General features: G+C 46.0%; 4 protein-coding genes across 4 annotated transcripts; 2 read left to right on the top strand and 2 right to left on the bottom strand.

Moving 5' to 3' along the window:
• Positions 1-638: 638 nt before the first annotated feature.
• Positions 639-7,669, bottom strand: TSFM (Ts translation elongation factor, mitochondrial). Its single transcript, XM_006859503.1, has 6 exons — positions 7,608-7,669; positions 7,181-7,351; positions 6,403-6,531; positions 5,251-5,373; positions 2,935-3,022; positions 639-1,130 (listed from the first exon to the last, which is right to left on the bottom strand). Exons 1-6 carry the CDS (start codon positions 7,662-7,664, stop codon positions 724-726), a joined length of 975 nt encoding a protein of 324 aa, XP_006859565.1. The 5' UTR covers positions 7,665-7,669; the 3' UTR covers positions 639-723.
• Positions 7,670-10,196: 2,527 nt separating this feature from the next.
• On the bottom strand, positions 10,197-17,445 carry METTL21B (methyltransferase like 21B). Its single transcript, XM_006859602.1, has 3 exons — positions 17,269-17,445; positions 17,047-17,158; positions 10,197-10,588 (listed from the first exon to the last, which is right to left on the bottom strand). Exons 1-3 carry the CDS (start codon positions 17,443-17,445, stop codon positions 10,197-10,199), a joined length of 681 nt encoding a protein of 226 aa, XP_006859664.1.
• Positions 17,446-18,079: 634 nt separating this feature from the next.
• Positions 18,080-21,319, top strand: METTL1 (methyltransferase like 1). Its single transcript, XM_006859502.1, has 6 exons — positions 18,080-18,226; positions 18,919-19,082; positions 20,351-20,535; positions 20,628-20,741; positions 20,901-21,002; positions 21,164-21,319. The coding sequence occupies exons 1-6, from the start codon at positions 18,114-18,116 to the stop codon at positions 21,317-21,319; spliced, it is 834 nt and encodes a 277-aa protein (XP_006859564.1). The 5' UTR covers positions 18,080-18,113.
• A 1,920-nt stretch (positions 21,320-23,239) lies between these two features.
• LOC102811466 (25-hydroxyvitamin D-1 alpha hydroxylase, mitochondrial-like) lies at positions 23,240-27,274 on the top strand. The gene is made up of 9 exons (XM_006859501.1): positions 23,240-23,422; positions 24,182-24,372; positions 24,857-25,059; positions 25,148-25,348; positions 25,433-25,605; positions 25,791-25,960; positions 26,147-26,225; positions 26,523-26,720; positions 27,161-27,274. Exons 1-9 carry the CDS (start codon positions 23,240-23,242, stop codon positions 27,272-27,274), a joined length of 1,512 nt encoding a protein of 503 aa, XP_006859563.1.
• The last annotated feature ends 561 nt before the right edge of the window (positions 27,275-27,835 follow it).

Here is a 27,835-nt window from a genome sequence, read left to right as displayed (position 1 = left end):
CAGACAGCAACGAATGAGTCACATTTTCCAGACAACTCTTAACTTTGAATCAACAATTCCAAAGGAATTCATGGGGCAGAAGGCAATGTAGTTGTGGAAATTCTAGGATAATAATCCAAACATGTCACAAAATGAAAGCAAAATAAGATATTCTATGTTACCATAAGAGTTAGCTAGAATGGGTGAAATACAAATTTTAGGGACACCAGTTCAAACCTACCAACCACTCCTCAGAACTGACTGGACAGCACTTATCAACAACACAGTAAATATGGAGTCCTGGTGTGGTGCTGCAGGATAAGCACTGGATCACAAAGTTGGTTTGAACCACAAGGTGGGCAGTTCAAACCCACCAAACACTCCTCAGAAATCCTATACAGGGTTGCTATGACTGGGAACCAGTTCAGCGGCTAAAGTAAAGGCAACAGCAGCTTGTTGATGCCTGTTCTCCCAGACACTGTCAGGCACTTCAATAAGGCCCATGTATTGTTTTCTAAACTCGGTCACTGGTAAGGTACACAAAAGTTAAACACAATGTTACCCAAACAAGATGATTCAACTCTCTTTATTATATAAACAATTTTATTCCATAATTCTACCCAAGAAGGACATTATTTCATTATAAACCAAAAAAAACAAAGAGGCGTAGGAAATAACTTCTTTTTGTAATAATGTCCAGAACTAAGAATAAATATTTCTTCCTGGGCCAAAAGTCTCTGAAATCTATTCAGCCTCTGCCGCCTCTTCACCTTCACCACATTCAAACCTCACAAAGTCCACTACAGACACACCTTGAGGCTGCACATACTGTCCCAATGTGATAGAAGGATCTAGCAAGTATGGCTGGGCGAGCATCTTGGTTTCTGCCTCTCCCCCAGGCTCATCGTCCAAGGAGCCAACAGAGAGAGGGGCCATGCCCACCACATGCTGCCCAAGGCGGCGGCCAAGGTCTTGGAGGTTTGCTTTCCACTCAGATGCCTCACAGACAACCAGAGCCCCATACTTGCCCAACACCAGGTTGTGGAGTGAAGGACTGTGCACCACTCCATGGACATAAGAACCGACGTAGAACCCAGATGGCACCTTCACCCATGCGGCTCTTTTAAGAATCATGTTTTCTCCCAGGTTCCCTATTTAAAAAAAAAAAAAAAAAAATTCACAAAATTCCAACACACTACCAGAATGTGATGTCTGTGATAGCACCAAAATATGCATAGAGGAGGTCAAGTTTGACAAACAGTGTCTCTGCATTTGAATTTTTTACAAGATGAAGAGATACCACTTTGTTTTCGTTTAAAGACAAAATGGTTTGTAAAGGGTGGGGCTAGGGCTGGGGGACACCTTTACTGAGCACCAACTTTGTACCAGGCACTCTGGTATTTAAAAATATGGGCTATGCTGTCAGATAGTTCCTATACTCAGGTCTCAAGTCTACCTCTTACAGGCTGTGACCAAAGTGACTTAACAACAGAACCCTACTACTCATTTAATAAGCTTAGCTTCCTTGTCTATAAAATGGACATGATGCCATCCACCTTCTAGGGTTATCGGGAGAAATACACGATAATGTATATGAAAGCACTCATCGCAGTGTCTGACACCCAGTGGACGTTCAAATGCTAACCAATACTATGACATTAATATCAAAGAGACTTAGTTATCTGCCCAAGGTTACACAGCTAATGAATGGCAGAGCTAAAGTGAAAACTTAGATCTGACTCCAAGGCAGTTAAGTGCTTTTTCCTACCAAATTACTATCCCTCCCGAACACCACAATAACTGTCACCGATAGCTCCTGATCAGCTACTTTATGAGGAAAAACTCCATGACTAAAAGCCCCAGAAAACCCAAAACCCAACTCATCAGAGTTTCAACTTCCTCTCATTAAAAATAAAAATGTAATTATTTTCAGAGTTGTTTATTAGAACAAAAATGGGACTCCAGTTTCCTTTCTCCCAAGATCCTATTTCCTTCTGACAGAAGTCCTAATACAATGAAAGGTAGAACAAACGCCCTGCATAAGCTATAGCAGTATCTCCAAGTCATGAAAAGGGAGTATCTAGAAACCAACACAAGTTTAAAAACAACTCAAAGCATCTGCTCAATAGTTAATTCCCAGAAATTGACAAGACTGAAGCTCCCAGTTCTTCCAGAATTTCTTAATCAACCTCAATGCACTGCTGTCTGCCTGGTTTCTCGTACATGACTCACTGATTCATCAAATGACCTCATAAAAACAAAAGTCATGCCTTGTTTGGAAGCTTCAGATAAGCAGTTAAATTTCCAGCAAGCTCCAAGCCCAGACCCACTTCTCTTCATCCATTGAAGACATGTAGGAGGAAAGGAAAATCCCCACTAATTCTCCCACCATAATTCAGATTATGGTTTCTACAGTAAGTGGCTTCTAAAGTAAATGGACCTTCGCAGATTCAGGACCAGATCTTTTTAAAGAGATCAAATCCTTAAAAACAGTGCTCTTAAACTTTCCTGGATACCTTTACAGAGAAGGTGGGGTGACTTTTGATGTACTAGTTTTCTTAAAGCGTACAGTAAGGTAGCCAACTGGAAGTCAGAGGGCCATTCCTACATCTCTGGCTGCACCATGCTGGCCTGCACACAGCTGAAAATAATTTGAGTTGCCAGCAACTATAAATTGGGAGAATTCCCCATACATGTCTCATCATTTTAAAGGCATTTACAAACTGTAGCAATACTGGGGCCTATTTCGCCCACGATAACAATTAACTAGGGCTTGGTATAATGGCTGCCTCTTCCAGCACAGCACAAGCTCTTCAAGGTGCTTACCACTCCCCAGCATCTACCACACAGCCAGGTTCTCACACTGGAAGCCTAATCCTTCTAGGCACGAGAGTTGGAGGACCATCGTGGGACCATCTTTAATTTCCAGTTTCCAAAATCCTTACAAATACTTACCAATTGCTAGGGCCAACTGATCTTTGAGAAAGCTTTCTGTGTTAGGCCCAGCTTGAAGTTCCGAGAGCTCAGAGGAATTCAGAAAGCCCTACGTGGACAAAGAAAAGAAATCTGAACCAGTCCTATCTGCACTACTCAAATTACTAATAGGCAAAAACATCAAACATTTCTCAGAAAATGATTTAGATGATTAAATCCTGGTATGCTGCTGTAGTAGGATAAGCACTGGACTGCTAATCACAAGGTCAGTGGTCCAAATCCACCAGCCACTCCTCAGAAACCCTACCAGGGTCTCTATAAGCCACAATGGACTCAATAGCACTTAACAAGTATATACAGATGATATTGTCATTAAACCAAGGATGTCAAAAAAATTGGTAACTCCCAGCCTTTAATCTTCTTAGAATGCAATTTCCTAGAAATCTGGATCAATATTTTCAGACAATCATAAAATATTAAAGCCAGAATGTTTATAGATCATTGATGGGAATGTGAAACTGCACAAACCCAAAAGAGGGACACTGGGCACTATGTAACCAAACCACATATACAGTTTCCCTATGACCCTGCAATCTATTTCTAGGAATTTACTCTGAAGGTACACTTTCAATAATATAATACAACAATAAAAGTACAAAGGCATAAAATTATTCATGGAGACATTATTTCTAATTGCAAAATGTTGGAAACAACCTAAATGCCCAAACAAAAGGAGATGAGTTGAACGAACCATGACACACCCACCAAAAGAGTCTTTTTTTTTTTTTTTTTTTTTTGGTGTGTGTAGTTTTAACATTTGGCGCTTTGTTAATGTTTTGTATAGTCATAAAACAGAATCAACAAGGATCTGGAGAAAAAACTAAAATTGACTAAACAAACACACTATAACTCTAATTGGAACCCTAGTGGCAGAATGGTTAAAATGCTGAGCTGTAGAGCATGAAGGGGAGAGCAGGGTGAAGAGAGGAAGTAGACACAGGAGACTTAAAGCAAATAACTTAACATAGTCCTGTAACCACATACCTTCACTGTATAAACAAATAGTACAAAGAAATCTTCCAATAAGTAAATCTGTGTTTTGCAGTGGTCAAGTATAGCAACTCTGAAACTATTTTGTGCATATTGTACCACTGAATCAGTAAGAAACCTACAGCAGTTGCTAGGAGTCAGACTTTTCAGCAAGAGAGAAGGAAGATACAAATACTATCAGGGAGCAGGAAGGAAGAACCCTGTGGTGCTAGATTGGAACTGAAACACACACACTTCCTAAATCTGTCTGAGGAAAGAGCAAAACAGCAATGACATTTCAGTAACCCAGATCCTGGCTTCTATCACTCCCTACCATTCCTTGGAAAAGTGTCCAATTCCATGGCTGGGGCAGAGAAAGTACAACAAAAGTCCAGAATATCTTTATGTCAGAAAGTTGGGAAATGCTCAGAATATGAGAACATATCAAAAGAACACCAGTCAGCTGGAACAGGCTCCCAGTGGCCAAATCCAAAGATAATTTGAGCATCCTAATGTTAAAAATTACTGGAGTCCCAGTGTGGCGCTGTGGGTTAATGCGCCACACTGCAAAGCCATTTGAACTGCAAGGTCCGCAGTTCAAGTTTACCAGCTGCTCCTCGGAAACCCTATACAGGGTCGCCATGGGTCGGAACTGACTCGACAGCACTTCACAATGTAAAAAAAGGATGACTCCACAGAGTCTTGTTAAAGTTTTTATAGAATTATGGCAACTTTTCAATAAACTTGAAGTTGTTCAAAATAAAAGTTAAAAAAAAAATCAAGCTAAAGACCAAAACAGGGTGGCGTGAAGGGGTGACTGAAAGGGACTTGAGTATTTAAACCAAAGTCCCATGTTGCAGATAATGAAAAATAAAGCGAATAGCCCAGGGTCACAGTTATTGGCAAAACCTAGATTAGACATTTTCATCATCTATTCAACACAATTCTAATACAGTCTTCCATTTAATACGACTACTGCTTCTTGTTCAGCACTGTCAAGTCGGTTCTGACTCATAGTGACTCTGTGTAGGGTTTACAAGGAACAGCTGGTAAGTCTGAACCACTTGTGGGACTAAAACACTGAAACACTTGACAGCACTTAACAGCATACTAAAAATAAAGAATGAAGACTAAGGAGATAAAGCAACAGGACAAAGGGAAACTCCTCTATGAAGAGGTAACATTCAAGCAGAGATAGGAATACAGTAAGGAAGTGGGACAGGAGATTAGCTGAATAAAAATTAGGAAGAACAAGTGCAAACACCCAGAACAAATTAACAATGTTGGAGGTAACCCCTTCAAACTCACTTTACTGTATGTGGAAAGTTGATCCTTCAAGTTCTGACAATGCAACAAAGTTCCAATGGCTACTTGCTGAACCAATTGTTGAAATTTTGAATTTTTGGAAACAAAATCTGTCTCACAATTTACCTGCGGAAACAAATTGATGCTGCTGTATAAGCTGTTTATTGACAAGTTTCCAAAAATTCCATGAAAGTAAACCAAGTTAAAAACAGGCTGCTGACGGGACATAATAGAAATGAGTCTAGAATTTCAAAGTCACAACTCCTCTTCTAAATGATGTAAGAAGCTGAGTGAAGTAATTACTGCTGTACCAATTAATTAACAATAGCCTGCACATTCATTAAACAGTTTCACAATGCACCTCTTGCCTATGACTGGTGGTGGTGGTGGTTATATACCACTGAGTCGGTTCTGACTCATAGCAACTCTGTATAGGGTTTCTGAAGCTGTAAATCTTTACAGAAGCAGAGCGCCTCATTTTTCTCCTGCAGAGCGACAGGTAGATTCGAACTACTGGCCTTGCAGTAGTAGCCTAGCTCGTAATCCACTATGATATCAGGGATTCTTTACCTGTGACAACATAACATAATTACTTCATTCTCCAGTCCCCTCCAACACCAAATCATTTTTGCTAGCAGCTTATAAATCCATTTCTCACACTCTAATCATACTGAAGCTACACCAATTATGGCCCCTAAACCTCCTCTAAAATAGTTACTCTCTTCCCAACAGCCAATGACTACAGTTCCTAACATTAAACTCTAATTGCTCCAATAAACAATCAGCAACAAGATACGAGGCTGCCAAGAGATTCACCGTTAGGAATGATATTCTAGATTGATAGGCATTTTCTCATCAACACACCTGTGCTTTTCTCTACTTAAACCCTTAGCTAATAACCAATGTTTCACAGGTGTGATTTACAACAAGCTTTACGTTCTCAGACTTTCCTCATGAGAAAGATGAGCCTTTCTGCTCCCGTAAAGATTTACAGCCTCAGAAACCCTGTACAGATCCACTATGAGTCAGAACTGACTTGGTGCCACACAACCACCAGCACCACCACAATTCTCAGACATCATTTAGAAGGCAGAGTACTCAAAAGCCTTACCCCCAAAATAGCTGTTTCTGGTCTCTAGAATTCTGACAGCTCACCTCTACTAACACAGTTGTATTTCCTTCCTGCAGCAGCCCAATCAAGCCTTCTTTAGTCTTCCTCCCATGGAGTTTGGCAGCTTTGCTCCAGCCCTCCTTCTGGGCCTGCTTGTGGAGCCAACTCTCTGCCTACAAATTGGTTGTTGTGTTGTTGTTGTTTTAAAAAAAAAAAAAAAAGGGGGGGGTGACAAAATCACAGATTTTAGAACTGGATGAAGCTTTAAGATAGCTTAGGTTGCCAGAGTCTTTCCACTTCTCCTAAATTCTATGAAAGAAACTAATTTAGCATTCATTCATTACACAGGGTTGCTATGCATCAAAACCGACTGGACAATACTTTGGAAATAACAATCAGTAACTGCTAAAAGCCAATCATTGTACCTGGTGCTTTTGGTAAATTTAATCTTCAAAACAGCCCTAAAGGGTGTATCTTCATTAAACAGACAAGAACGTTTCAACTCTGAAAGATTAGGAAAGATGTCTTAAGTCACTACAGCTCTTGTGAGGGCACCCTAATTGAGACCTGGGTCTCCAACTCCAAAAGTAACATAAGCCCTTTCGGCTGCATGTAGCAGGAAACAGGAGTCTTGTATGGACTAGGGTTTACTAACCCTGGGATTCGGATTCGAAGTCAATTGCTTCCAAATCAAAGGATGAGGTTCAGTTGGACTAGAGCTCCATGTAGGGCACCGCACTTAGGGATCAGAGGGCAGCAAGGTTTCCTTTTGTTTCCTAGAAGGTAAAGTCGGGCCCTAGCACCCAGCCCTACCACGCACACCTCTTTGAGATCCCCGCCACAAGTCTCCAGAGCTTTCTTGCAGTTCACAAAGGAGTAGCCGGTTTTCCGCCGCAGCTTCATGAGGAGCTCCTTGCTGGAAGACGAGGAAGCCAGCCAGGGGCCAGCGTGAAACGTGTGCCATGGCTGGGGCGGCTGAAGAAGGGGCGCCGCCTGGGCAGGACAAGGAGAAAGGGATGAGAAGCGGGATCCACCGAGAAACGCTGGGGGCGGGAATTAACTAGGCAGGAAAGGGTTCCAAGGAGAGGCTGGGGCTAGGGAGGTGGGAAAACGGAAGTTCACAGGGTCTGGACAGTGAAAGAAGGTCGTCCGAGGGAGGGGTCGAATGGAAGGTGCGCTCGGGCACACGGGAGAGACGTAGGAGAGGGAGATCACACTGGAGAGTCGGTGCAAGGGCCGAGACCCCCACCTGGCAGCTTCCGGTCCGTGTGACCAGGCAGAGGCGCAGTGACTGCAGCAGCGACATCTCTCCCGATGCAGCACACTCCGGGGCCGGCGCGCCAGTGAGGCGACAGGCTTACGGCGTATCAGCAGGGCCAAATCTCTGCACACGAACGCACCAAACGAGGATGGCACCACCTACCGGTCGAAGAAACAAAATTGCCTCTCCTCCAAGATCTAATGATACTACGTTTCACAAGGGATTTACCAGAGTTTACTATTCTGGAAAAATAACGGAATGCAGGATACAAGACATTTAGGTAACGCTTTACATTTCTTTATTTCCAATGTGCTTCAATATTATTATTATTATTCATTATCCATTTCCGTTGGTGGTGGTTATGTGCCGTGGAGTCGCTTCTAACTCATAGAGTCCCTGTACAGGGTTTCCGAGACTGTAAATATTTACGGGAGCAGAAAGCCTCATCTTTCTCCCGCGGAACACCTGGTAGTTTCGAACTGCTGACTGTGATATTAGCAGCCTGATTTGTAACCACTACACTACCAGAGCTCCTTATCCATTTCCATTATACATTTACAATTAAGGACCAATTTGTGAGGTAGGCAGGTATTTTCAGAAGCTTGTCCAACGGTCTAAGAATGGAGTCTTCAACAAACACAGAGTAGGTATTTGTTGGATAATCAAAATATTTGTTAAGTACCTACTGTGTGCAAGGAACTGTGTTCAGTTTCAGGAAATTATTGTTGTTAGTTGCCATCAAGTCAGTTCCAATTCACGGCAACCCCATGTGCACACAGAACAGCACCATAGGGTTTTCAGGATTAACCTTTTAGAAGCAGATTGCCAGGCCTGTCCTCCCAGGCACTTCCGGGTGGATTCAAACTGCCCGCCAGAATTAGCGATGAGTAAATCGAAGGTGTGCTCTCCTCATAAGGAATCTTGGTAGCATAGTGGATTATGAGCTAGCTATTAACCGCAAGGTCAGTGATTCAAATCTACTAGTCAGTCCGTAGAAGAAAGATGACGCTTTCTGCTCCCTTTAAAGACTTACAGCTTCAGAAACGATATACAGAGTTGCTATGAGTTATAACTACCAGTCGCTCCGCGGGAGAAAGATGAGGCTTTCTACTCCCGTAAAGATTTATACCCTCGGAAACCCTGTACAGGGTCGCTATGAGTCGGTTCCGACTCCACGGCACATAACAACAACAACAACAACAAACAACACACAAGCACCACCACCACCACCCTCCTCATGTTGTTGTTGTTGTGAAGTGCCGTCGAGTCATCTCCCACTCATAGCGACCCTGTATAGGGTTTCCGAGGAGCAGCTGGTGAGCTTGAACCACCAACTTTGCAGTTCAAACTGACTTTGCAGTCCAGTGCATTAACCCATAGCACCACACTAGGACTCCACACTCCTCATAGGTAAGCTAATAATGAGAAAGTAAGGCACAGACAAATGACCACACAAGACAATTTAAATCCTGTAGATGGGTGAACAAAGCTAAGGATTCCAAGGGACAAAGAAATCACATCCAAATAGGAGGCTCAGGAAAAGCAACTCTCAGGAAAGAAGTGACATATGAGAGGGCATATAAAGAGTAATAAAGATTTTGACATATAGGAAAAGGCCTTCCAGGCATGAGATCAACACAAAGAACAAAGTAAGAAGTTAGGAAACTTTATGTGGATTTACAGAAAAAGAGTAGACCTTTTATAATCTGGCCAGAGGTTCTAATACATATAGGAGAAGAATAGGAAATGAAGTAAATGGGTATTGGGAATCACATGGGGGACAGATTGAGTACCAAGCAGAGGAAACTGTTCTTGCTGATTTTGGAGGATCACAACAGTTTGTAGAATGGCTAGAAGAAAAGAGCCACAGTGAAAACAGAAAAAGGGAAAGCAAATTAGGAAGAAAGAAAGCCTAAAGAAAAATCAAATATCAGAAGAACCTTGTTCTCAGTCCATATTCTTTTGCACAGCGTGATGTTCTGTGATCAGAACATCAAAAAGGGTGTAGAAGCTATAGTCCAGGGGACAGCTCGAAGCCCAGCTTCAGTGCTGGGAGGACTTGAGAAGTTAAAGTCATCATGCCTTGCTGCCAGACAAACTCTAGAAGTAAAAAATGGGAGGTCCAAGGATTCTTTCTTGTCAGACTTGAAGGCACACACCTGAATTCTTGGATGTAGAAGAGATCTTTAATGCTCATTTATTTCCCTTTAAAGAGTCCATAGATCTGGCAAAAAAAAAAAAATCCAGACAACAGCAGGACTGAAAGTAATCAGTAACATCAGTGTAGCCATTGATCCCATATACCTCCCCACACCTGAAAACTATGGGCACCCTCCCTTTGCAAACAGGAGCTAGGAACATCCTTTGTGCTCTAAGACCAGTATTGCTTGAGTCTTGGACTCTTAGCAAGCAGGCATCTCCCTGTATCTGTCCAGAATATCTGGGAAAACAGAGAAAAGGAGGAAAGAGAGAGAGGGCAAGGAAATCCATCTTTGTTTGGTCCTCACATTTCTGGCTTTGGAGATATGGTAGTTCCTTCATTATGACAATGGGAACAGAGGAGCAGAGGAGATGACATCAAGCAGAACTTGGTTCCCTGTGCCTGGCCCTATAGATGTTGACATTCACGTCCTCATCCCGTTGGACCAGCTCCAGTTGGAAATGCTGGGGAAGGAGGTGCTGAAAGAAGCTCTCTGTCCCATGCTCCGTTCTCATCTTGGAGGCCAGATAGATGGTGCCATGGGGCCCGCACAGGTGTTGGAGGGTCCCCAGCAGCAGTGAGAAGGTGGGCTCCAGGTACACAATATCAGCCCCTAGCACCAGGTCATAGTCTCCAGGGAAGACATGCTGGTCAATCCCCCAGGACAAAGCACGCACCTGGGCCTGGCCTCCAGCTGGCACATTTGCCTGGACGTTGCCCTGGATCTGTTCTAGGGCCAGGGGCAGGTCAGTGATGGTAACATTCCCCCCTGAGAGAGAGGAAGGAAGAGAAACACAAGTCAGAGGGCTCAACCAAGGGTTTTCGGCTCCTGCCTGAAGTTCAGAAACCTCAGGACCTACAAGACAATTTCTTAAAAGCTCAAAGTCTAAACTTGGGCTTTTAGTTGCTCTAACCTTTAGCTCTCCCACTGTCATTTTCAATACTCCACATTCTACAACAACAACATTTTTGCTGAGCTAATCTTCAACCTCTCTGCCCAACACACAACAATCAACCATCAGCAGAAGCCTGGGCAGCACTAAACTGGAGACGGGTTATGAGCCCCCCTCCACGGACACAAGTTCAGTCTGCACAGGTCTGCAAATCTTCCCAGAAGATGTGACACAAAGTGAGCCCTGAAGGACAAATAGAAGTTAGTCAGGTGGACCTTGCCACACAGAGAAGAGTGAGCTGGCATGTGCATTCAAAGAAGACTGGATCTGAGAAAATGTGAAAGAGGGAAACAGAAGTGTGAAGACATGGAATTAAAGAGGAGAGTGATTATAACAGGCTAAGAAAATTCACACTTAATACTGAGGGCAATGAGTTTTAGGGGTAGAGCAGGAGGTAAAGATGGTAAGCTTAGCATTTCAGAAAGCTTCATTCATCCAATAAATATATATTGAGCACCTACTAAGTCAATTCCAAATGTGATAAGTAATACAAAACCTCAGTCTTCCTTGAGCATCATACTCCAGGTGGAGACACACTAGGTACTGCAAAGGTAACTCTTTAATTATAATCATGATACCCATTATAGACAGAGAAGTAGGGAGCATTCATTCATTCGTATTTATTATGTGCCTGTGAAGTGCCAGGTGCTGAGAATACAACAGTGAACCAAGCAGACGCGAAGCCTTTCCCTCCTAAATATTAAAATCTAGAGGCAAGTAATGGTCAATAGCAAACAAAATGTAAAAATACACTGTATGTCAGATGGTAATAAGTGCTGTTGTTGTTAGGTATCAACTCATAAAGGCCCTATGTGATAGAGTTGATCTACCTCATAGTGTTTTCTAGGCTGTAATCTTTATGGGAGCAGATCACCACATCTTGTACCAGATCTTTCTCCTCTGAGGTCACTGGGTGACTTCAAACTGTCAGCCTTTCAGTTAGCAACCAAGTGCTTAATGGCTGCACCACCAGAGTTATTGACATAAGCGCTATGGTGACACATAAAACAGGAAAGGGAGATAAGAGTGTTGACAGGATGGGCCAGGGAATGCAATTTTAAATTGGATGGTTAAGGAAAGCCTCACTGGTGTGTGGGCAAAGACCTGAAGGACTGTGATGAAATAAACCCTGTGGATTTCTCAGGTTAAATGTTCTCAGGTTAAAGGTGAGGGACAGGACAAACAAGTGTAAACTTTTGAGTTAGGAATGTGCCTGCAGGCTGAATCACAGCAGGCAAGCCAGGGGCTGGAGCAGAGTGAGGTAGGAGAAGATTAGGGGCCAGACCATAACCAGGAGGGTCTTGTAAGGAAAATTGTGAGAATTTAGGTTAAGTCTCAGCAAGATGGGAAACTACTGGAGAATGTTAAGTGAAGAATAGCACAAGCTGACCTGTGCTTTAGAAGGTTCATTCTGGCTGCTATAATGAAAACAGACTACAGAGGGCCAAGAGCAGAGCAAGGGAACTATTAAGGAAGCTGCTGCCCAGGTGAGAGATGATGGTGTTTGGGACCAGGTCAGTAGTAATGGCCAAGAAGTGGCTAGATCCTGAATAGATTTGCAGGAAGATTGTATATGAGATATTAGCGAGAGAGAAAGAGAAGTTGAGGATGACTCTAAGATTTTTGGCCTGATCAACAAGACAGAATTGCCATTAATGTAGATAAGGAAGATTGTAGGAGCAGATTTAAACAGGAACATCATGAGTTCTTTGCAGGACACACTGAGTTTGAGATGTCCATCATACAATCAAATGGAGATATCAAGTAGGTGTAGTCTTTGATCTTTAGTGTTTAATGCATCATATTTATTATTGAAATGCTCTCTAAATTCAGATGAGAAATACTTAAGGTCATACTTTGACTTTCATGGACTTGTTTTAATGTTCTTCAGCTTTAACTTGAACTTGGCTATGAACAATTAACGGTCTAGTCTACAGTCGACTCCTGGCTTTGTTCTGACTGATAGTGAGCTTCTCCATTGTCTCTTTCCATAGATACAGCTTATTTGATTCCTGTGTACTACATTTAGTGATGTCCACTTCCGGTCTGTGAACCACAAGGTCAGCAGTGTGAAACTACCAGCTGTTCCGCGGGAGAAAGATGAGGCTTTCTGTTCCTGTAAAGATGTATAGCCTCAGAAACCTGCATAGGGTCGCTATGAGTCAGAACCGACTCCACAGTACATAACCACCACCTCCACCATCACTTGTATAGTTGCCAAAGAAGTCATTGGCCTTGTAAAATTCTACCATGTGATCTCCAGCATTGTTTCTATAACCAAGGCCATATTTTCCAACTACCAGTCCTTCTATTGTCACTTCCTGGGTCCCTCCCACTCTTGGGGGGGGAGGGCAGGGAGTGGGGCAGGAGGGTTTAAAGAATTAGACCCACCAAGTTGCCACTTCTTAAACACATATGCACATTAAGCATTCATTCAGAAGCTTTTTATTGCAAAGCAAAAGTACACTTCAAAGAGAGAAGCGGGTGTGTCTCTGAGAGTGAAGACACTGTGGGGGTTGGGGTACACTGGCTTATAAAACTATGGGGTCTCCTCCTCTAAGAATGGGCTAATATTTATTGATTAGGAGGAGGAGTCTGTTGAATATTCATTTGATTTTTTTAATAAAGAGGTACAGACTTCTTGGAAATGGAGTGCTGCTAACTTCTTCCTCTTTGTGACCAGTTGCTTTTTTCTATCAGGGTTTCAGGTCCTGATATCTTTATCTCTGTCTCCATGGTGTTCTTCTCAATGTTACTATTCTTGTTGGACTAGAGATGTTTTCCCCTTTTCATGATCTCTGGGCAAAGGGGCAGATATGAAGCCAGGGTAAGAGAGGCCTAGGTAGTGAAGTGTCCAGCTGATATGAAGTGGGGGGAGGTGCGTAAGAATGCCCAAACTTACAGATAGTACCCATTTGACCTAGCTTAGATGGCTTGATGATCCAAATTACACTTGAGGAAGATAAAGAAATTTGATACAGAAGCAAGGGTAAATTGCTACAATTTGATAAACTTTACCTTTACTTATGGGCGTAGTAGTTCAAAATACTGAGAAGGAAGGAGTCTTCACATCAAGGATCAAGCCTATCCCCTCAGTATACAGGGTTAATAGGGATGGGCAACTTAGACATTGGTTACCTTAACATGGTAGGGTGGGGGGTGGGGGTGTACTGTAAAGGCACAGAAGTGGCTGGCTTAGAAGTTTTCAAGAGGGAATTTGGTTTTAGAGTGTGTGGGGGAGGGTAGAATTCCCACTGAATAATTTTCATCTTGTCTAGATGGGCCTGGTGAAAGGAGATGGGGATAGGATTCTTTTATTCATAGTGAGTAACTGTTATCATGACTAGTTGTGATGGTCACAACTGTTAATGGTGAAGTTGTGTAACATAAAGCGAGAAGTAGTTAATCTTACATTCCAGGAACAGAGGACCTTAGGGCTATCAAGAGAGAAGAGCACGAACAAAACATAGGACCCTATCCAGAGAAGCAGCAACACCAGAGATGGAGGCAGAGGTGAGGACATGGCGAGATACAGCAGCTGAGGACTCAAGCTGGCAGCCAGGAGGAAGGCTTTCAGGATTTGTCCTTTGGTTGTTTAAATGATTATTATATATTCCTGAGTGTTTTTGTGTACATCAAAAAAAAAACAAAAAACAGATGGACTAGAAACAAAACTGTTAAATGATGATGCATGGAAGGGATTGTAATCATTGCAATGAAAGAAAATATGATGAGTGCAAAACCCGTGTTCTCCCATGTAAACCATCACTTAATTCACAATTAAAGCTTTAAAAAAAAAAGTAGGGGGGGGCGGGGAGGAGGCCTAGATCTTAACTTGTCCCTGACACTATGTTTCTAACTTTTACTTTCCAACCACTAGTAATTATCAATGCATCTTGATTGCAGAAGTTGGTTAACATTTTCAATTTCTTCATATTTGGCATTAGTGGTTGGTGTGTAAATGTGAATAATAGTCATATTAACTGGCATTCTTTGTAGGGAGTTACATATTATCCACAAATATTGTTGTTGTTGTTAAGTGCCATAGATTACATCCTAGAAAATCCTATGGGGTAAGTTCTACTCTGTCACATAGGTTGTTATGAGTCAAAATTGACTCACCACATAGAAATGAAGAAAATGCTGCTTTTATGTAATATGCATTTTAACCAAGTGGTGTATGGGTGTCAGACAAAGTATAGGCGGTGTTAAGGCTCCAGGCAAGGAATCATCAAGGTAGCCTAGAGTAACTAACAGAGGCAATGTAGCTCAGTACAAGGGGCATTAGAGGAGAGGCAGAAAGAGACTGCAGAGGGAAGCAGAGCTATGCTAAGGGTGTTGATTCTATGAAAGCGTGGCAAAGCTATTGAGAGATTTGGAGGTGAGGGAGTAAGTACAGTTGTAATCACATGCCTTTTCTCGTCTTGTTAGCATTTTTAAAAGATTATTCTGACTGCCTGGTAGAGTGGGTGGAGGCCTAGGGGAGTAGAAGACAACCGACCTGTTTGGCTAATTATAGCAGTCCAGGCCACTGATAGTGATACTTAGACAGGAGAGCTGTCAATGAAGTGGGGAAACGCGAAAAAATTCAAGAGATATTTAGGAGTTAAAACCAATAGGATTTGAACAACAAATAAAGGATGTGTCAAAGATGATAGATAGGTGTCCCACTAGGTGGAAGGTGATTGGATTCACCAAGATACCAAAGCCTAAGCTGTCTCTCCGACAGCTTTGGTGAAGCAGATCACAAGATCTAGTTTGGGCATGCTGAATTTCCCCATGAGGAAGCTTGAAGTTCTCTTGTGAAATTCCAAGCAGTGGCCTGAACTAAAGGAGCGCTGGTAGGAAGAGGAGTGGACAATTGGGAATTATTAAGGATACAAACCCCCCAAGACTGGCTGATTGCCTTGATGTGAGGGGAAAGGGCAAGAGACTAGATGACCCCTAGATTTCTGACAGGCAGCTGAATAGGGGACAGGAGAAGTCAGTCTGGGAGCAAGTGAAGATAGATACTCCTGTCTGTATCACGTCTTTTCTCCCCTTCCTAGCATTAACTGCCTGCCACTCATCCACTCATTCCTCACTGAAAAACTGATGTTGACACTCCCATTCTCTCTGTTCCCACTGTGATCGTGTAATTCACCTTTTTCTCTTCTGACAGGTTCCCCCTGATGGAGTCCCAAGGAATCAAAATTAGACATGGCCAGAAAGTATCCACTACTTCCTACATAGACTATCCTCCCCTACCTCTCCCACTAGACCTTAAACAACTAGGGGGAAGGCAATCTGTCCTATTCATTGTTGTATCCCCAATACCTAACATAATTGTCAACACATAGGAGATTTAGAATACATGTGGGGTTGAATGAATAGAAGAATGCATGCTTGCCTCTGGGAAGACTTCCTTTAATGTAATCTAATTCTTTTCCTATGAACCAGGATATATTAATCTACTTTCCTAGGGAAAGGACTATGTAAGTGTTTCAAAGATTGTTTGAGTGGGTGTGGAGTTTTATCTGTCCATCAGGTTATAAATTAAGGAACTATTTCCTTTGTACCATATTTTTTGGCAAGTAACACACACACTATAAAATTTTTGCAAATTGTGCAACCCCTTCACATGTTAGTTTACTGTTAGGTACTATGTGCATGCTTTAATTTATATGGGTAGGTTACATGCAGGAAAAATACAGTGGTTGTTGGATCTTGAGAAAACTGAAGAGTTTTTCCTTCTCCAACTCTGCAGTGCCTTATTCCTATCCCCACATCCTCCTAAAACACACGCTACCCCTCAGAAACCCATAAACTTGCTTCTCCCAAGCAATCAAAGCCCAAAGAATCTAAAAGATATTCATAATGAAGTTATAAATTACTTATGAAGTATAACAAGCGCAGGTCTCTCTGGTTGTTCCCTTACAAGAAGATATCACCATATATGTATTTTGAGAAGATCATGTCCAAAGCTTAGGGCTTCGGGAATTTTAAGTAACAACATTCTACATGAAACCACGATCAGCAAAAAGCTGACTCTGTTCTATTAAGGTCTGCCGATTTTTTTTTTTTCCCCTTCCTGCCACCAAATCAATCACGGGGGGGGGATGATCTGCCAGCCAATCGGAGCTGATGAGCACACAAATGGGTACCCCAAGAAAATATAAGGGACCAGGCTGGGGCAAAACCAGTCCCCTCCCCACTAAGAATACACGAAGTGGCAATTTCTCCATATCACTGCTCCCCCCATCCAATACCTCCGTGACAAAGCTAATACACGCACCCTGAAGCGCAGCCAGGATCCCCACGATACCCGTTCCGGCGCCCAGTTCGATCACTTTCTTGCCTCGGAAATCCACATTTTGACTCTCGAAATAGTTGCACAGGCTCAGCGCCTAGGGGAGAAAAAAAGTGGGGGGAAAGGGCTGTCGAAGGGATGGTTTCCACTGGGAGAGTCGGAGTCGGACCTCCCGGTGACCCTCACAAGGAGCAGCCCACTCCTCACCGCGTCCCATACGCGCGCTGCCACCCCAAGACGGGACCCGAAGTTCTGCGTGATGCTCAGCACGTGCCCACAGAAGCTGAACAGACTCTTCTCAGAGTAAGAGTCGGCAAAGAGCCCGATCTCCCGTGGGAACACAGATTCTGGCTCTGATTCCGGCTCTGGGCCTGGGTCCGCCATCCGGCGGAGCCTGCCAGGCACCACGTCCCTCACTAGGATCCCGGATCTGCAGCGGGGCGGGGGTGGGGGCCGCCTCAGCGTCCCTCAGTACCGAGCCCCGCCTCCCTGAATTTGCCCTCCTTCCTCTAGTTTGACTTCCTGGAGGTAGGATGGGGAGCTGCTCCTCCCCTGACCCAAGTCGGACCCCGAGGGTCAGATGGAGCAGACAGTCCGAGACCGAGGGGTTAGGGAGATGAGAGAGTATTAATTCCACAGTAGGAGGCTAGGTCCCCAGAACTCTCTCACCTGTGAGCGAACAGGTGCCTGCAACCAGGAGAGTAGCCCAGACCCAGGCACCAGATGGTGTGGAGCAGCCCTCCTGTACTCGCCCCTCTTGACCCTCCAAGCCTGTTATTGTTGTCAAGTGCCCTCGAGTCGGTTCCGACTCATAGCGAACCTGTATAGTGTTCCCAAGAAGCGGCGCTGGTTGGTTTGAACCGTCAACGATGTAGTTAACAGTTCAGTGCTTCTCCGCACCAGGACGTCCCACCCAGCCGAGCCCCACAAAATTCGCGCTTGGGTCTTTAAGGGGCGGGATCTGCTGGTAGCTTGCTGGATTTCGTCATTGTCGTGCGCCTCTAGCCTCGTTCTCCACGTGGGTTCGGTGGAGAAGCCCGGGACTGAAGATCATGGAGGGAACTGAGACTGGGAACGCTGCTGGAACAGAGGCCCCGCAGCCGCAGAAGCGCTACTACCGGCAACGTGCTCACTCCAACCCCATGGCGGACCATACGCTGCGCTAGTGAGTCAACAGGGCAGGAAGCAAGGGCAGAAGGGGAGAAGAAGGCGAAATTCTCAGAACAGCACGGAGAAGCTCGGTCCCACGTAAAAGGGGCGAGTGGAACCGTGGGGAGGACTTCGAATGGACTCGGGATCAGCTGGATGACGTCTTTGTCGTTAGGGGTGTGTCTGGAAGGTGTGACAGAGGGCGGAGTTGACCGGTTAGGAATGAGCGTGGCATTTTGGATGAATTCTGTGTAACGCTGCAAATCTAGAAAGAGAAAGAAATAGTTACTTTAGAACAAAGCGAAAAAGACACTGTGTCGTTTGCATCTTCCGGTTTCGTTTGTTGAATTTAATAAAACACACACGTACACTCTCAATCCCCGACCCATAAAGTAGGGGCCCAGGGACGTAGGTAGCCAGTCTCTGTAAGAAGGGAAACAAATTTCTGTCTCATCCAGGGGCATAACAACCCCTAGAAACGGAGATGGTCAGGGTAGCAATCATGGACCTCATGATGGACCTATGATTCACACTAGAGGTTAAGGGTGGTTTCCAGAATGTCCCCTCGAGGGCACAAGGCCCACTGTTGCAGAATTATTGAGAAACCTCCTTCCACCCTTCCCACTCTCAGTCACCCACGCACACACAATACCACTTCTGCTTTGTATGACCAACATTCTCACATCTCTCACGTCTTCTCTCCAATAGCCCTGTGAAGCCAGAGGAGATGGACTGGTCTGAGCTATACCCAGAGTTCTTTGCTCCACTGACCCCAAATCAGAGCCATGATGACCCAAAGGAAAAAAAAGAGAAGAGACCTCAGGCCCAAGTGGAATTTGCAGACATAGGCTGTGGCTATGGTGGCCTGTTAGGTAACACTCTGGCCCTTTTTGGGGGGCAAGGAGAGGCAGTGACCTAGGTTCTGCCATTTCAGCAGGTTTGGCAGAGCCAAAATTGTCCTTTTGCCTTCCGACCAAACGTTGGCGCCGTGACATCAGTATGGAGAGCCTCCGCCTTCCCTCTACTCTGGGCCTATGGACTTTGGCCTGGAGAAAGGAGGGGACTGCCTCAAACACGTCTTAGAACCTGGGTTGTGCTGTCTGGCCCCACACCTTGGCCCCAGTTCCTGCGTGAGTCATTTCACTTGCTAGGTGCTGGGTCAGTGAGCTGGTCAGCACAAGCGTCAGAGATTAGCCACTGTGGTCAGTGATCCTGAACTGTCTCAGGGATTCCACCACCTCCCCTCTTCATCCCCCAACCCCCATCTTACCAGACTCATTCCTACTGCTCCTCTCTGTGTTTTCAGGTCCCTCCTTATTGTCTTGTGTTGTTGTTACTGCCCCAGCTATACCTCTAGGGCCAATTCCATATTTTTAGATCTTCCCATACAGACAACTGTATGACAGAGAGGAAGAGCATGGTATTTGAATCAGAAAACCTTGGTTCAAGTTCCAAGTCTAACCTTTCTTAGTTTTATGACCTTGGGTATTTCTCACCCTCTGTTTTCTCATCTTTGCAGTTTACCAAGTATTTATAAGGCTTAAATGAGTCAATGTATGAAAACTTTAAAGTATTTGCAAATGTATATGTATTACAAGCCCTTCCATTTCTAGTTCTGGTGACAATTTCTGTATCTACCCCAGTCCTTTTCTCTATCGTGTTGTTAAGTGCCATTGAGTCAGTTCCAACTCATAGTGACCCCGTATAGGGTTTCTAAGAAGCGTGAGTGAGTTTGAACCACCGACCTTGTAGTTCAAACCAACCTTGCAGTACACAGTGCTTTATCCCACAGTACCATACCAGAACTCTAGCATAGAGCCATTTATATACAGTGAAACCTGTGAGAGCTAGAACTCACTAGGACTGCCTTGCTCTTCCAGGTCTCACAAGTTTTCCACCTTTGACTGTATAGTTCCCACATTTCTATCACTCTCTAATGGAAAATATTTGAGTTTTTCTTCCTTTACAGATTTCACCTTCCACAAATTCCAGCTTTTGCAGGTTTTACTATACAAATATCCCCAACCCCACTTGCCATTCTAGCTTTGATAGTTGCAGATTGAGAAGTCCTTTCTTGTTTTGACCCTTTTGCACTTCTTACAAGTCTGGTTAATGATGCCATTCCTATTTCTGTTTCTAGTGGAACTGTCACCACTGTTCCCATACACACTGATTCTAGGCCTGGAAATTCGGGTGAAGGTTTCAGATTACGTGCAAGACCGGATTCGGGCCCTACGCGCAGCTCCTGGAGGTGGATTCCAGAACATTGCCTGTCTTCGTAGTAATGCCATGAAGCATCTTCCTAACTTCTTCCAAAAGGGCCAGGTGGGGAGGGGCCTGGTGGATGAGGCTGGTAGGTGGACCAGGGTGTGGAAGCCAGGCCCTCACCATTCTGTCTGTGCACGTCTGTCTCACAGCTGACGAAAATGTTCTTCCTCTTCCCTGACCCACATTTTAAGCGGACAAAGCACAAGTGGCGAATCATCAGTCCTACTCTACTGGCAGAATATGCCTATGTGCTAAGAGTCGGGGTAAGTTGGGGGTGGGAGGAAGGGTAGGGTAAGTGGTTTGTTTAGAGGCCCTCCCTAATGATTAAATGGGGGTGTTTTAGGGGCTCACCCCCCACTACTCCCATCATCTCAATGCTAGATGCCTGCAGCCCCTTGTCTAGACTGATTTTGCCTATGCAGGGGCTGGTATATACAATAACAGATGTGCTGGAGTTACACAACTGGATGTGCAACCATTTTGAAGAGCACCCTCTATTTGAACATGTGCCTCTGGAGGAGCTGGTAAGTAGGAGGCCTAAGGGAATTTTCAAAGATGCAGATCTTTCCAGAATGGTTCTGTATCCTTTGAACCCAGCTCAGTGTGAGGAGGATGAACAGGAACCTAGAAGCCAGAGTAATTTGAAAGGTGGGCAAAGACTTATCTCTAACCTTTCTTCTCCCAGAGTGAAGACCCCATTGTGGGATATCTGGGTACCTCAACTGAAGAGGGAAAGAAAGTTCTACGCAATGGAGGGAAGAATTTTCCAGCCATCTTCCGAAGAATACAAGATCCCATCCTTCAAGCAGTGACCCCCAGTCCCACTCTGCCTGCACACTGACTACTCACCTTGCCTTAGCTGGACCACTTATTCGAGAAGCCAAAAAGATTAGACTCCCGTCCATCCCACCCTACCCTACCCCACTCCACACCCCAACCCTCAGCCTTCCCAGACCAAGTGAAATACCCTAACTCTTCTCCCTGTCTTGCCCTCTCTTGCAAGCAGAAAGCTGAAGAAGCTAACTGCAAAGGTCAAAGGACCTTGGACTAGAGGGGATCTTGGGTGGGTGTGGGTTCTTGCTCACCCTTAGCATTCTCCTCCTGAGATCTCTTCTCAGCTGGAGTGAGGAACACAGTGCTCTCCTGTACATCTAAACTGCCTGCTGGGCTTAAATCACCTGTCCACTTGTGTTTACTTTGCAGTCCTGGGGATAATGTGTACACATGCCCATGTCGCTGAAAAGGCTGGAGTGTGTATCATGTGCCCTCCCTCACCCACCCATTCACTTCCTAAGACTGAAGTTTGCTGTCTGTTGTTACCATCTCTGGAGAGTCCCTAGATGGTATGGGTGGAGACCCTCTCCTTCATGTTGACCTTCAGTTTCAGAGCTGACTGACTGGCACAGAGCCCAGTGCGGGCCGCTGGGGAGTGGGAGAGTTAGGAACAGCGAGCTGAACTGAATAGGATTCTGAAGCTAAGAGTGGAAGGGCTCTGCTAACTAGAAAGCCCCCTCCCATTCTTTCAAGAGAGGACTGAGTCAGGGATTCTGAGCACTTGACATTTATTCAGTTTCGGGGGCCAGAGAGAATATCTGAACTTTTCAAAATTACAAAAACCTTCATTTCTGCTCCTCAAGCCCCCAATTCCCATGACTGGAGGGATACAACATTTTGATCAGACAATCCCTCACTCAGAGAACAAAGATGAAGTTTCCTGGAGTCATATAACCCATGAATACACGCAGCCATTTGCCCAACCTATAGAGGAGGGGAGATTGGTAGATGAAGGAAAACCACTGGTGTGCTATAGGATCAGCACTAGTGCGAACCACAAGGTCCATGGTTCAAACCCACCAGCTGCTCCTCAAAAACCTTATACAGGGTCTCTATGAGTCAAAACTGACTCAGGGACACTTCACGACATAGAGAGGGGAGATCGGTGGATGAAGGAAAATGTTGCTCACCATGCACAGTAGTTGCAGCCCAGCTGAGCCAAGAATTTCGGGACATCTACAGCTACACCTCTTCTCTGATTCCCTTCCCTTAGGAGCTGGAAGACGGGGAATTCCTGAGGACAGGCTTGAAGGACAAGTTTCCTGGGGAAGTGGTGGAAATACCAAGAGCTGATTCATGTCCCATGGTCTTAGTTATCTAGTGCTGCTATAACAGAAATACCACAAATGAATGACTTTAGCAGACAAATTTATATTCTCGCAGTTTAGGAGGCTAGAAGTTCAAGTTCAGGATTCTAGATTTGGAGGAAGGTCCTTGTCTCTTAGCTTCTGCTCCTGGGTGACCTTGATGTAGCTCCAAAAGTCTCAGAGCACATCCTATACCAATTCTGTCTCATTAACATAAAAATTGGATTAAAACCAAAGGCAGAGAGGTTAGGAATTACAACACATAATTTGGGGGGCACAAAATTCAATCCTTAACAGTATCCCAGAACCAAACCAGTTGCCCTCTAGCCTTCCCCTGGAAAGGACCTTTAGGCTGCTGGGCTAAACCAAGAGGAAAAACTGAGGCAGGCTACCTGCCTTTGAGGTCCATGGGAGTTGCAAAGGCAGTCCCGCCTAGCATTCCTTTGAAGGCACCAACTTGGTGCTGATACCCAGCAAGGACCTCTACTGGGAAGAGATTGGCTGCAGAATTTAAAGAGGGGGCGTCACCGCTCCCAGCCCAAGAGTTAAATAGAGGTTCTGGGAAGCAGGCAAAATGCTCCAGAGAAGTTCTCTCTATAGTGGTCTTTCTGAGCCAGATCATGACCCAGACCCTCAAGATCGCCTCTAAGATGTTCCATCGAGTTCTCTTGGCACCCCAGCTGGGCTCAAAAGGAGCGGACTCAGCGCCCCGGAGCTTGGCAGATATCCCAGGCCCCTCTACACCCAGCTTTCTGGCTGAACTCTTCTTCAGTGGAGGGCTTTCGCGGCTACATGAGCTGCAGGTAGGGTTAAAGTGGGGACTCCGTTCCGGGACTGAAAACTGGGGAAACTGACAATTCCAGAAAGGTCAGTCTAGTGCAAACCATAGAGGGCCGGTAGGACTGCTATCCGTAATTTTTGCAAAAGGGAAGTTGAGACTGGGGGCTGTAGTTGGACTGTGCAGAGTCAGTTCGTATAGTGTTTCCAAGGCTGTAAATATTTACGGGAGCAGAAAGCCTCATCTTTCTCCTGTGGAATTTTCCCCCTGGTAATTTCAAACTGCTGACCTTGATGTTAGCAGCCCGACTCATAAACCCTATGCTACCAGAATTCTTTACCTAGCGGAGGAGCGCACGTAAAGGATCTCACTGAGCAGATGTCTGGAGGTTCTTCTAGCCTAGTACTAGTGTAAAGGGAGCTGGAAGCTCTAGGCGCGTACTTTTTAAAACTACAGGCCTTCCAGTTAATTCACTGAGGGGCTCAGCCAGAGATGATCAGTCCAAGTGGAGAGTCCTTAAGGAATTCTCAGTCTCCGCTCCGCTAACAAAAGAATTTTGGACTGTCTGTTCAAAATTCCTCCGTTTTGCTCATCACATAAGCTTCCCATAGATGGAAAGTTGGGAAAAGAAAAGGAAGAATTTGGAGCATCAGAGGACCGACTCTAGCTGGGTTTTCCAGGAGTTTCCTCCTCTCGAAGCCTAGCCAGTACCCTTGGCGTTAATAATATCAAGCTGGGAGTGCCCAGCCCAGGTCTCCAGTGTCCACTTCGCGGGTTCTCCCAGGTGCAGGGCGCCGCGCGCTTCGGACCCATGTGGTTAGCCAATTTTGGAACCGTGCGCACAGTGTACGTGGCCGCTCCTGCGCTCCTGGAGCAGCTGCTGCGACAGGAAGGGTCCCAGCCAGAACGCTGCAGCTTCTCGCCCTGGACTGAGCACCGGCGCCGTCGACAGCGGGCTTGCGGACTGCTCACCGCGTGAGTCCTCTGCATCCCAAACCCAGAAACCCAGCTGCAGCCCTTACCTGAGGCTGATCCTGAGACAATCTGGGGCATGGAGGGAGGTCAGCTGTCTTGCCCAACCTCCTGGATTTTTGGGGTTCCCACCCTTGTTGCTTCACCCAAGTTCGGGTACAGCCCCACACTTGCCCCTTCCCCTACTCTTTTATCAATGAAACCAGAATACTAAGAACTGGAGGAACCAGTGGAAGGGTACCAGGGCGGAGATGAAGTGTAACATTCTGACTCAAGTGACCCAAGAACCCAGACCCCTCAGGGCAGGAAATGAGTAACTAGGACGGGAGCTGGGAAGGCAGGGTGCAGGCTGGGAGGGTTTCTGTACCCTAAGGGAGCAGGTATAACTACTTCCCTCCCCTGACCACCCTTCTCCAGGGCAGCGACCCAGTTGGGCCGCCTCCACACACCCCACCATCCCTGAGGCTCTCTCTCCACACCCCCACAGGGAAGGTGAAGAATGGCAGAGGCTACGCAGCCTTCTGGCTCCGCTCCTCCTTCGGCCTCAAGCGGCTGCCGGCTATGCTGAAACCCTGGACAACGTGGTCCATGACCTTGTGCAGCGACTTCGGCGCCAACGGGGACGGGGCACCGGGCCATCTACCCTGGTTCAGGACGTGGCGGGAGAGTTTTACAAGTTCGGACTAGAAAGTGAGTACCAGGCACAGGAGTAGGGGCGGGTGTTAGAGGCACCTGACCCGGGGCTGCCTGTGTCCTGACAGCGCCCCCTCCTGACCAGGCATAGCCGCGGTGCTGCTGGGTTCGCGCCTTGGCTGTCTGGAGGCTGAAGTGCCTCCGGACACGGAGACTTTCATCCGCGCTGTGGGCTCTGTGTTTGTGTCAACGCTACTAACCATGGCGATGCCAAACTGGCTGCACCACCTAGTGCCGGGACCTTGGGGCCGCCTCTGCCGAGACTGGGACCAGATGTTTGCATTTGGTAAGCCACAGAAACAAGGTGGGATTGGGGGCCAGAGGACTGTCCAGGAGTGGTGAGGCATCATTGTGCCTTCTCCCCACGTAGCCCAGCAGCACGTGGAGCGGCAAGAGGCTGAGGCGGCCATGAGAAACCAGGAAAAGCCTAAGGATGACACGGAACCAGGGGCACATCTGACCTACTTCCTGTTCCGAGAAAAACTGCCTGCTCAGTCCATCCTGGGAAATGTGACAGAGTTGCTACTGGCCGGAGTGGACACGGTGAGGGTCTTCTTCCAGACTGCGACCTCACTTCTAGAGATTAGCCTCCCCAGCCACAGGGGCCACCTTCTTGCTGCAGGGGGACCCGCTGTGGCCCTCTAGACAAACTTGATTTAGCACTTCCTTTGTCTCCTACATTGGAATCCCAACATCCAACACCTTTGACTCCTCACTTGTCCCCTCAGGTATCGAACACGCTTTCCTGGGCTCTGTATGAACTCTCTCGGCATCAGGATGTCCAGCAGGCACTCCACTCCGAGATCACAGCTGCCCTAGGCCCCAGTTCTGATGCTCACCCCACAGCTACTCTTTCCCAGCTGCCCCTGATGAAGGCTGTGATCAAAGAGGTGCTGAGGTGAGAGAAGAGGAAGAGCTAAAGAAAATACTGAGGAGGGCCTGGGAATGCAGAGAGTGGATAAAACAGGGGAGAGAGCAGAGGGAAATGGGACTCACTGCCAAAAATGGGTTTGAAAGTTGTGGGGAGATGAGAGGGAAGTTGCAGCCTCATTTTGCTGTCCCTCTCTCATGCTCTACAATCCAGGCTATATCCTGTGGTACCAGGAAATTCCCGTGTCCCGGACAAAGACATTTGTGTGGGGGACTACATTCTCCCCAAAAATGTGAGTAGAGTCTGGGAATCCCTTTTGCTGAGCCCATATATCCCTCACTAGCTTGGGCCTCACTCAGTTCTGTTCTAAAACTCCCCATCAGCCCTTCAAACACACCCCTTGGCCCAAATGCCTTTCTGTAAGATATAATGGGGCAGTGGAGAAATTACTCCAAAAGTAGCATCAGATTTTATCCCCACTCACTGACCAAGGCCTGCCTTTATCTTAACTAATATGTTCTCTCCCCACCTGCATGTCCTTCCCCATGTTCTAGGCCCAAACTGACAAGTTGTGTTCCTCTCCCACCAGACATTGGTCACTCTGTGTCACTACGCCACTTCTCGTGACCCTGCCCAGTTCCCGGAACCAAACACTTTTCGTCCAGTTCGCTGGTTGGGGGAGGGTCCAGCCCCCCACCCATTTGCATCTCTCCCCTTTGGTTTTGGCAAGCGCAGCTGCATTGGGAGACGCCTGGCAGAGCTCGAGCTGCAAATGGCCTTAGCCCAGGTGAGTGATCAGACTTTTCACCCTCCCTGGATGGTAGAGACCTGAACCTTTTAAAACTGTGAGCTCTTCTCCTCTCATGAGCAGAGAAAAACATAAAACTTGTGGACCTACTCCTCTGAAATATGGCAATCCCATTATTGGCCTGGAGAGTGAGCAAGGGGATTTGAACTACCTTTCTGTTATCATTCCTTAACCTCATTAAGGTACCACCTCAACACTGACCATACTAACTAATGTCAATTGAGCCCACAATTACAGGTGTCCTGGTGTGGCACTGTAGGTTAATGCACTGGATTGCAAAGTTGGGTTGAACAGCAAGGTGGCCGGTTCAAGCTCACCAGCTGCTCCTCAGAAACCCTATACAGAGTCACTCTGGGTTGGAACCGACTCAACAGCACAAAACAACAACTTATAGTGATAGCCCTCTTACCCCTTTCCAGATCTTGACCCACTTTGAGGTGCTGCCTGAGCCAGGTGCTGCCCCAATCAGACCAATGACTCGGACTGTCCTGGTACCGGAGAGGAACATCAACCTACAGTTTGTGGACAGATAACACTGTGGAAGCAGACTGTCATCATCACCCCTTCACTTAGCTCAGGGGCTTATTAGGAATAAGACCAAAAGCTGCGTCTTCTCCCTGAGGCCAGTCAGACCACACTGGTTAGAATGACCTTAGTAAAGTGCTTGAGGGGGCCCTGGCTAAGGTAGGAAGTATGCACTTGACCTGACCCAGCAAGCCCTTTGTGCTCAGTCCTGCTCCTAGCCGTATCATATGCAACCTTCAAGAACCAACTCAGATCTTAATAATGCTGGATGGCCTGAGAAAGGATTCAATCACTGCCCTTTTGGGGCTTCCACAATGTTCATGGATACTGCTGACAAAGCATTTATCATAGCATGAGCTAAGTAATTGTGCATCTGGTCTGCTCCTGGTTGGTCCACCCACTTTGCATGTGAGCTCTTTCATGAGATTAGACCTTATTTGGTCTTTATAACCCCTGCCAGGGCCTGACTCTAACCAGGCCACACCATACACATTGTCAGATTGACTCTGGACCATGTGGCAGAAGGGTTAAGCAGCTTTCCAGGCTCTGTCTCCTGCTCTCCTTCATCA

The sequence above is a fragment of the Chrysochloris asiatica genome, unplaced genomic scaffold (assembly GCF_000296735.1).
Source record: "Chrysochloris asiatica unplaced genomic scaffold, ChrAsi1.0 scaffold00033, whole genome shotgun sequence".
NCBI classification, from domain to species: domain Eukaryota; kingdom Metazoa; phylum Chordata; class Mammalia; order Afrosoricida; family Chrysochloridae; genus Chrysochloris; species Chrysochloris asiatica.
Note: the sequence above shows the minus strand (reverse complement) of the source record. Positions and strands in the feature narration are given on the sequence as shown.